Here is an 11,154-nt window from a genome sequence, read left to right as displayed (position 1 = left end):
AAGTTTTACCCAGGTGTCGGCTTGAAAACGTAATTGACAGAATTTGCCTCATTCCAAAAAGAAATGGCTGCCATTTCCGCACGGCGGGGCTACATGGGACACCCCCCGGGACTATCTAGGACACCCCCAAAAACGTATTTATGGTAGAACCTCAGTTAGCAAAGGCTCCAATTACAAAAAAAATTGATTAAAACCAAAAATACCAACCAAAAATCTATAAGACCAGCATTTTCCAGTTCTTATATACTAACTAGTGCTGGCGGTGCTAAATTTACTGGTGCTGCTTTGCCTTTAAGTAATTCTACTTCTGAAATATCAGCTGCAACTCCTTCTGAAACTCATCCTGTACCTACCCCCCAGTTATCTATGTCTCAAATGCCTGAGTTTCCTAATGCTGGTAACACAAATAACCAAGTCTCCTCACCAACTCACATCACATCAAGCGGCAGAACCTGCTCCTGGATACCCCAGACGGTTCACACAATTTGTTTTGACACATTCAACTTCCATCGTGTCATGGACGCTGATACTGCAAATCGTGTTCTGAATGGAGAGCCAACAGTGGTTCGGAACATTGACATGCAGCCGACCAATGGCATGGCAGGATCCAGTAACAACACCATCATCCGTTCTGATCCCGGATTGCCAAGATGCAATCCTCATGATGGATACCCAAACTCTGGTGGCAATCCTCATGATGGATACCCTGACTCTGGTGGCTCCACTGGGCAATCTGGAGATAGATTGTCTTCTGCCTCATCACTTCCTACTGCTAATTTAAATGCAATGAGTAAGCAAAGCATTTAATGTACTTTTCAAACCCTGCATTGGGCTAATTTTTAATTATTATTTTATTACTATTCATTGAATTTTATGACTTGGATTGCAGTTATACAGAATTTATGGTGTGATATTTGGCAGGGGAGTTAAGGCTTATGAAAATTCTGATTAAATTCAAACCAATGAACTGAAATTATTCATGTGTACATGAGAGTTCACAATTTGTATGTTGTTCATATCTTCACTATGTTGTCTCTTTAATTAACCCTTTTGTAACTGAAAGGATTTCTTAGTCCCAAACCAGTAGGTACAAATAGCATTGATGATAGTAAATGTATCCAATAGAAACAGGTTAAGAATTGTGTGTGCACAAGATGGTCTTTAATTTAACTTTAATTTATAAGGTGCATAAGAGGGTCTTTAATTTAATTTTAATTTATAAGGTGCATAAGATGGTCTTTAATTTAACTTTAATTTATAAGGTGCATAAGATGGTCTTTAATTTAATTTTAATTTATAAGGTGCATAAGATGGTCTTTAATTTAATTTTAATTTATAAGGTGCATAAGAGGGTCTTTAATTTAACTTTAATTTATAAGGTGCATAAGAGGGTCTTTAATTGAATTTTTCTAATTGTGTTACAGGGTCTTTACTTTAATGTCAGCTCAACTGTGCTCATAGATGCTAAAAGAAGCATGTTCATGAATATTTTGCACTTGAAGCTTAACAGCCTAGAATTTCAATTAAGAATACGTAGTGATTATGAGTTTTGTTACAATCTTGAAATAATGGTCAATTTAGTAATGTCATTGTCACCAAACAAGTGTGAATAATAATGATCAAGTTAGTCACGTCTTTCTCATAAACGGTTGTAAATAATTTTCATGTTGAGATTTCTTGTAATAGATATAAATCCCTCAGGAATCCATGACGGCAGCAGAAAATTATCAGGAAATTAATGGTATTATTTATCTTCAGGTGGATCAACACTGTCCAGTGATGGATCTGATAGCCATGTTGCCAGCACAACAAAGCCATTGCATCAGCCATCTCTCCAGCCACCTGATAAGCCATCTCTCCAGCCACCTGATAAGCCATCTCTCCAGCCACCTGATAAGCCATCTCTCCAGCCACCTGATAAGCCATCTCTCCAGCCACCTGTTAAGCCATCTCTCCAGCCACCTGTTAAGCCATCTCTCCAGCCACCTGTTAAGCCATCTCTCCAGCCACCTGTTAAGCCATCTCTCCAACCACCTGTTAAGCCATCTGTTCTAACAGCCAAGTCCAAGTCCCCAAATGTCCCCAAGAAGACTGCAGAACAGAACAAGTCCACTAAAGGTGAATCTTTCTCTTGAAGTGGTAATACAATTTAAATATGCCATTTCCCCTCTATAATTTTATTTTTGAGTTACATTTTTATTCTAACAGGATGATTGATCATCATAAGTCAGCTGATGATTTAGGCATTGCAATACCCTGTCTTGCAGTGTGTTACTGGTGACACTTGAAATAATGCTTAATATATCTCTACATAAAACATTAGATTCTTGTCAAAATTTTCAAATAAATTCAATAAATCAAACAATATTTTTTTGTTTGCACAGGTAAATAAAAAAAATCAAGGTACCAATAGACATTTTTCATTTCATTAATGACGTATGAATATAACAATGTCATGCCTAAGAGACAAATTCTGCCAACTTATACTTAATCCAATTTAATTATCATATTATTCATATTTAATTATAATATAATTCTAATTTAGTTATAGTATAATTTTAATTAAGTTATATCATATAATTTAGCTCTTCTTCCTCTAGCATCCATCTTGCCCACCAGCTTACTAAGTGCTTATTTACAGCTCTTATTTCACTTCAATAACTCACTAGATATCTCATGCTAAAATAACATAAAATAAATGTTATATCAAGAGCATCGATGTGGTTTTAAGCCATTAATGCCAAAATGTATTTTCTGAATTTTTTCTGATATCCTATGAGAATATTATCACTTGTGACGGTAATAAATGAAAAATATGTTCAAATGTTTATTTTTTGTTGTATGTGAAAAATTATATCTTTGTCCCATTTGGAACCGAACTAAATATTTCATGATCTAATAACTTAAGAAACATTGTATCACATAATACCACCCGCAGCACCCACAACACCCGCAACAGCTGCAGCACCCGCAACAGCTGCAGAATCCCCCGCAAAGACCACACGGGGGGCATCCCCCAGTAAAGCAGATGTACAAGACTACATAAGGAAGAAGAGGCAGCAGCACAAGCAGCAGCTACAACAACAGCAACAGCAACAACTGCTGCAGAAACAGCAGATTCAAACTAGGCTTAAAAGCCTGCAGACTGAGGTAGAGACTTGACTCTGTCCCTGCAGACTGAGGTAGAGACTTGACTCTGTCCCTGCAGACTGAGGTAGAGACTTGACTCTGTCCCTGCAGACTGAGGTTATAATGTTGAGTCTTACTTATAATGTCAAGTGTTACTTATAATGTTGAGTCTTACTTATAATGTCAAGTGTTACTTATAATGTCAAGTGTTACTTATAATGTTGAGTCTTACTTATAATGTCAAGTGTTACTTATAATGTCAAGTGTTACTTATAATGTCAAGTGTTTCATAAATGTTATTGATTGCTGCGCGTATTTCATTAATATCATTGCTTGTCTAGCAAAATAATGATACGTTTGTTAAGAAAGTGTTCTATTGTTATCATTGTATTATTGTTATGTTTATATATTATTATTATTATACGTGTTTACTTTATTAAAAGAAAGAATCAATTAGCACTATTGTCTGCAGACGGGGCACGCATGTCGCCTGATCACCCCCACCACTGCTGGGGCTATCCTCCTCAACAAGGTTAGTCCTCCCTCCCCACCCACTCATCCCTTCTCCCCACCCCACTCATCCCCTCTCCCCACCCCACTCATCCCCTCCCCACCCACTCATTCCCCCTCCCCCAACTCTAAGGCCCACCACACTCATGTCGCACGCATACAATATGCACTCTCATACTGATCATAAAACATTTGATTGTTTTGTGGTGATTTAAAACAATTGAACGCTGCTGTAATGTTAACATCTTGCAACGCTTTTTTGGGACCAAATTTTATGCTTTAGAGAGTGATAACTCCTTAGTCGTTGACAGTAGACAGTAACTGCTGTTCTGTCTTTCAGACGGCGTCTAGAGACACACAGACGGAAGCTGACGGAGGGAATGGAGCCAGCCTTCCGTCAGCGGTCGTCATAGCAACGGCGGATGTAAACAAACCAGGTGAGGCGCGTGCGGTCGTCATAGCAACGGCGGATGTAAACAAACCAGGTGGTTGCTGATGTGCCAAATGCACGACGTTTTGCAGGTGATTTGCTTCACTGTCTGGGAGGCTTTTTGTTCTCTTATTCCTCTCATCATGACAGCGATCATTGATGGCAGATAAAACAATGGTTTTATTGCGGATTACGATCTTATAACTTTATGATGTGTTTGGGACTTCCTAGGCCCTGGTCACGCTGATGCACCGCTTTTGTTGTCCTCAGTGTTTGAGTCGTCGCTAAGTGGGTCGCTCCCAGATGCAGAAGATGATAAAATGATAATTTTTTCTAAGCTGCTCTTTTCATCACAAAGTTTGCAAATTGATGTCACTTGTTTGCTTAAAGCGCAAATTAACTAAAAATTTAAAAGCAAAGAATAGTCTCAAAAATTTTTATCTTTATAGAAAACGTTTTGGAGACCAGCTCCATCGTCAGTTCGTAGAATCTAGAATCACAAATTAGAATTAGAAATGCCTTATAAAACAACGGTTTTGATGTGTTCTTTGTTTAAATTGCATTGCCGTATTATCCCCAAATAAAATTATAGCAAGGGATAACATTATTATATTATATTATATTATATTATATTATATACATTAGTATATTATTTTATTATAACCCCGAATATCATTATAGCAGGGGATATGATAGTCATGATGTCATGTGAAGCCCTTCTACAACAATATGTCCTTCAGCTGTGGCTTGCTTGAGTTCATCGAGTTGTTATGTATTGTATTATTATGTTAAGTTATTGATTTGTGTTGAGTTATTATGTATTATGTCCTATTAAGTTATTGCTTTGTGGCAGATGCTGAGGTAGCAAGACAGTTAGAAACACCACTTCTACAAGAACAGTTAGAACTTCTACCTCAAGAACAATATAAACAGCAAATGTCGTACGTTGCTCCTGTTAACCAAGATACTCTGTGTCGTCGCAGCACGCAAAGTTCAGCCAATACTGCAGGGAGCTCTACTAATATTCCGCTTGTTGCCGCCAATCCCCTTCACTATGGACCTGCTACCAGCCAATATGGAGCCAATCCCACCTCCAATACTAGCACCGTGGGCCCCCATGGGCCCTATTTAGATCCCTGGGTTGGCCCCACCACTCATGACCCGCCCCACCCTTCTGGCCCTGACACCCATGGCTCACTTCACTCTGTTGACCCACTTCACTCTGTCGACCCAGTTTCTGACGCATATGAGAGATTATCAACAAAGGAGCTTATCCAGAGGATAAAAGCTTCACTCCCCCCACCCACTGACTCTGTCGACCAACTGTCGGCCGCTTATGAGAGACTATCAGCAGAGGAGCTTCTCCAGAGGACAAAAGCATGCCTCCTCCCTCACAGTGGGGAAGAACGTGCTCCCCACCAAGCCCTGCCATCCCCTTATCCTTATGCTAGAGAGGGCTATAAACCCCAGGGGCGAAATGAACTCTATGTAGTGAACCCAAGCTTTTATCAGGGCGAGTCTCTAAACGTGATGAATCGTCCATTGAATGTCACAGATTCCAGAGGAAAAGATCCAAGAATTGCCTGGGAAGAAGTAAGGAGGGAAAGGATCTACAACAACCGCACTCATATCACTAGTTATGATGGCAATAATAACCGTTTTGGTATCGAACAGGACGAGTCCAACGTCAATACGTCAAGAAGAAGAGGTCGGATATATACGTCAATACGTCAATATACGTCAATACGTCAAGAAGAAGAGGTCGACTCAACGGGTGGACATATTTCCCGCTCATCCCATCATCCCGTGCCTAATACATCCCAGCAAAATAGATCTAGTAATGATAATAATGATAATATAGCCCGCAATCCGCGTTACATAAACTGCTTCCAGCCGCTGCCCCCAGGAGCGCTGGCTCTAGCCCACAGGAGCGCTGTGATGATCCAGAAGCTCTACCGCGGACACAGAGTGCGTAAAGTCACCAAGCATGTCTTGAAGAGAAATGTTTACCCTTTAAGGCAGCTCAGCCAGAACCTCAAACTTCGTAAGGCACTAAGTCCTGCAAGAGAAAACTCGAGGTCTCCTCCTCACCAATCTTCCGGACGAACCAGTGACGCTAGAATTTATAAACAAGGATCTGCGTCGCTAGTAAGTACGTCACAAAGATCAGCGTACAAGTCTACTGACGTTGGTGGTAGTACAGAGGATGGGAGAAGTGCTATTAAAATGAAGGAGAACATTGACCGTTCCAAGCTTACCAAAGAGTTCATGAATATGGGTAAATTTGAACATTTTACCATGAGTAACTACCAGGTCACTAATCCTGATGTGCCTGAGAGGGTGAAGTCTTTTGTGCAGCTCGTAACTACGGGAGATCTTGACGAGTTTGTGGAGGCTACGGGAAAACTTGCTATGAAGTCCAGTCGAAAAGCAGGCCATTCTCATACCTTGCACACCATTCCTCGGACTGGTGCAAGGAGCGATCATACCTCACACATCATTCCTCAGACTGGTGCAAGTAACGACCATACCTCACACACCATTCCTCTGCAAGGCACATCTAAAGACAATTCCTCCCCCATTCCTGTTGACAAATCTGTGCAGACAAGTGCACGCTTGGGCAAACCTCTGTCACTTACAAACGCAGATCTTGACCGTACAAATAACTCCTATTATCCTTCACAATTTCTTGCAGGACCAGCTGACTTGAACCTCAGGACTTCAGGCCTTAGTGGGAGCAACACACCAGACCCCATACCATCACACCCCATCAACCCAAGAAACCACAGCAACCCTAACAACCCCAGCAACTCAACCAAGCCCAACAACCCCATCAACTACATCAACCCTAACAACCCCAGCAAGCCCAACAACCCAAGCAACCCCATCAACTACATCAACCCCAACAACGGTGCAGCCGACGACTTCGTGCTCCTGAAACCAAAACTCAAGACCGGCCCCGTGGCGCGGTCTACTGAACCCTCGGCCGCGCGTCATCCAAAGCCCCCCGCGCACGCGTCCAATACGAGCAGCTTCTTCGGCAGTCTTGGCAGAGCTTCTTTGGATGATGTGAGGGCAGCCGTGGATATGCCATCCGCTGCCAGGGATGACATTCATGGGATGGCGTCAGTCGGCAGGGCTGACATACCTAGGATGGCGTCAGTCGGCAGGGGTGACATACATGGGATGACGTCAGCCGGCAGGAATGACGCCTCTGGTATGACGTCAGTTGGCAGGAATAACGCCTCTGGCATGACGTCTGTCGGCCGGAAAAATGTGCCTGGTATGACGTCAGCTGGCAGGAATGACGCCTCAAGTATGACATCAGCAGGAAGGAATGACATCCCTACATTGGAGGGACGACAGCATCATTCCTCTACTGGGAAATCAACTGAGGACGTTAATTTTAAGATCAGGATCGACCCGGTGACCGGCGTCGGACTTTCCCCCGCTGAACTGCGCCAGCGCTTCGATGCAGAACTGATGCATCAGGACGCCATTGCCGATGCCCTCAACCACCTGCATCAGCTGGAGCATCTTCGTGATGCCGAGAAAGCCACAGCCGATGCCGAAAAGGCTAGGCAGGCTGCCGAACAGGCCAAAGTAGATGCTATGCTGCGTTTAAACCATCAACAACATCTGCGAACCGCTGAGAAGAACCGCCTGCAAAATCTGCGAACCGCTGAGAAGATGAAACGTGAAGCTGAAAAAGCTAACCATGAAGCACACAGGATTGAGTTGGAGCGAGATAGGCTAAAAGCTGAGCTGAAACTTCGTACGGAAATTGAACAACTCAAACTTCGTGACGCCAGAAGAGAACTTGGAGCTCACAAACCCAGAAGTGACCAGCGTATCGAGGACCCGAGTCCTGGTGTTCCTACGGCGGCCAGGGGCGCGGCTGGCATTGACATCATGGAAGAACGTCGCAAGATTTCTGAGCTGCGCGACCAGATCTCCCATCAGGAGAGAGTCCGGCGTGAGATAGAGAGAGAGGAGCTCAGGAGGAGGATTGGGGGCGCTGATGAAGGGTCGGTAGAGCTCAGGAGGAGGGTTGGTGGCGGTGAAGCTCCACCCTGTGACCAAAAATCCACCAAGAACCACACTTCCTTCTCCATTAATGACACACATTCCTCTGCAGCCATCGGCAACTGTTACCCCACGGATGACCTACTCCTGAGGCATCAAGCAACCACCACCGCGTCCAGCTCCTTGCCCTCGGAAGCTCCGCCGTCTCGTGTCAGGACGCCCTCACTGGACGAGCTCTCATCAAAGCTTGATCTCACTTTAGAGCGCATGAACAAGGAGATGCATGAGATAGCTGACGTCATTTTCCGCAATCCTGCCCCTCCTTCAGCAGTGAACTTAGACCTGTACGACAAGGCAAGGTCAGCTGTACCACAAGGCGTGCATGGTACGACGAGGACGCTAGTTTCAAGCGACCCTTCGCAGCTCACGAGTACAGCACAAAGAGTGGAAGACATCATGTCTTCTTTGCCGTCCCGGGCCTCTGGTTCTGAGGTGCGGGGCCAGAACCCTAGCACACTTCTGAGGTATGACAGTTACGTCCCTAGTATCATCCCTGACAGAACTGGCATCAACAGCGTATATGACCTCATAATCCCATCTGCATCCCTCGTAACCTCAACCTCAGGTCTGGTACAACCATCCCTGCCTTCCAGTTCTGGTGTAAATAAACTTATGGTTGGTTCAACCCTGCCTGGGGTGTCTTCCATCAACCCTGTTCCCTCAACCCGTTCCCAACCTCCGTTTGTACCCAGGGACCAAATCAACACCAAGCAAACTACCGCCAGCTTACCAACACCAGGTCTTGTTCCGAGATCAGTGGTAGCCACTGAGTTACCTAATGATAAATCAGCGGCCAAGTCAGCGGCCACCAGACAGAGTCGTCCTCTTGACTGTAATGTTAATAAATCAAGACGTAAGAGGCAAGAAAGTAACGATGCATATTACAGCGAAACTTTTGAAAGTGTGTCAAGTGAAAGGAACTCGGGACGTGACGGTAGAAGTGCGGGAAGTAGATCAGCTTCTGCCAGTGCAAGTGGACCGAATTCTGCTAGTGGAAGTGGAGGAACAAGTGTTGCTTCAGGAAGTGCAAGTCCAAGACTGGCTGCCAGTGGAAGTGGATCGAATTCTACCAGTGGAAGTGGACCGACCGCTGCCAGTGGAAGTGGACCGACGCCTGCTAGTGGAAGTGGAAGAACAAGTGTTGCTTCAGGAAGTGCAAGTCCAAGACTGGCTCCCAGTGAAAGTGTGGCGGCCTCCAGCAGTTCTGGCGGAGGAACCTCTTCTCAAAATAAAGGCGGTTCTTCGAGCGGCACAAGCCGACAGTCCCAGCGATCTGAGGCATCTTCTATTCCTGACTCTGTGTCCAACAAATCCTCTACAATCCTTACTTCAGAAGCTAACGACAGGTCTAAGGAATCAGCTTCTGTTGGATCTGTTTTGGAAAATATTGAGGATGCGCCTGAGTCCCGAGAATCTGGCTCTGAAATAGCCACTTTGACTTCAGGCCCATTTGAAGATCAGAATTCGGCTCTTGAAGAACCTTCTTTGAGCCAAGTCCCCACTCTGGGCAAGGGCAAAGTCCCCACTCTGGGCAAGGGCAAAGTCCCCACTCTGGGCAAGGGTCAAGTCCCCACTCTGGGCAAGGGCGAAGTCCCCACTGTGGTTCAGAAGCAAGTCCCCACTCTGGGCCATGGCCCACGCATCGGTCAAGTCCTAGTATCGAACACACCCCCAAATTTCGACCATGTCAACCTGGCCTCAAAACCTGGAGATTCATCGAGCGTCTCGCAGGCGCTCAAGAACCTGCTGCAGAACGCCCCCATATCTGAAGAATGCAAGGCTTATTTGTACAAGAACCATAGCACCAGCACTCAGGTTCTACCAGGCACCAGCACCCTAGACCTACCAGGCTACGAGCTACCTCACTCTACCTACCTACCTACTGCTGGTGGTTTGGCTACTGCTACCAGCCCTCGGCCATCTTCTGCTGTGAGTTTATTATTAGTAATCTACCTTATAAATCTACCCTAGTACCAGCATTATTATTATCATTATTATTATTATTAATAATCTACCTTATAAATCTACCGTCTTGCCAGCATTATTATTAGTCTAATAATCTACCATCTAAATCTACCGTCTAGCGAGCATTATTATTAGTCTAATAATCTACCATCTAAATCTACCGTCTAGCGAGCATTATTATTAATCTCATAATCTACCATCTAAATCTACCGTCTTGCCAGCATTATTATTAATCTCATAATCTACCATCTAAATCTACCGTCTTGCCAGCATTATTAATCTAATAATCTACCATTAATCTCTAATGATCTACCGTCTACATCAGGCTAATTAAGTTCATTAATAGTGAACGCGATTATTTAAGACCAGACAATATATTTTGTTCAATAAACAATTAACATTAAAACGAAAAAATGTAGAAATGGTTCACTGGAGAAAAGTTTTCTGTAATTTAGATTTTACTTTTTCTTTTATTGTTCAGAACGGCAGGGTGGCCGACATATTAACGTTAAATATGTATGCCCGACTGAAGCTATGTTGCGTGTTCGAAACCCCAACGAGCTGCAATACTCCTGTGGTGTCTCGCTGACACGCTGTCATGACGTCAGCTGTTGCTGCTGACAGGCTGTCATTACGTCAGCTGTTGCTGCTGACAGCTGTCATGACGTCAGCTGTTGCTGCTGACAGGCTGTCATTACGTCAGCTGTTGCTGCTGACAGGCTGTCATTATGTCAGCTGTTGCTGCTGACAGCTGTCATTACGTCAGCTGTTGCTGCTGACAAGCTGTCATGACGTCAGCTGTTGCTGCTGACAAGCTGTCATTACGTCAGCTGTTGCTGCTGACTAGCTGTCATGACGTCAGCTGTTGCTGCTGACAAGCTGTCATTATGTCAGCTGTTGCTGCTGACAAGCTGTCATGACGTCAGCTGTTGCTGCTGACAAGCTGTCATGACGTCAGCTGTTGCTGCTGACACGCTGTCATGACGTCAGCTGTTGCTGCTGACAAGCTGTCATTACGTCAGCTGTTGCTGCTG

General features: G+C 44.3%; 1 protein-coding gene across 1 annotated transcript in view; it reads left to right on the top strand.

The window, feature by feature from the left end:
* Positions 1-250: 250 nt before the first annotated feature.
* Positions 251-11,154, top strand: part of LOC108672959 — a gene marked incomplete in the record, with an annotated part of 22,495 nt that continues 11,591 nt past the window's right edge. The window contains 6 exon segments of the mRNA XM_047885520.1: positions 251-790; positions 1,759-2,118; positions 2,966-3,150; positions 3,602-3,661; positions 3,980-4,076; positions 4,923-9,993. Of these exon segments, the coding sequence (XP_047741476.1) occupies positions 367-790; positions 1,759-2,118; positions 2,966-3,150; positions 3,602-3,661; positions 3,980-4,076; positions 4,923-9,993 (6,197 nt within the window).

Source organism: Hyalella azteca, unplaced genomic scaffold, assembly GCF_000764305.2.
Source record: "Hyalella azteca isolate HAZT.00-mixed unplaced genomic scaffold, Hazt_2.0.2 contig2289, whole genome shotgun sequence".
Taxonomy (NCBI): Eukaryota; Metazoa; Arthropoda; class Malacostraca; order Amphipoda; family Hyalellidae; genus Hyalella; species Hyalella azteca.
The sequence above is the reverse complement of the archived record's forward strand: the minus strand, read 5'-3'. Positions and strand labels throughout refer to the sequence as shown.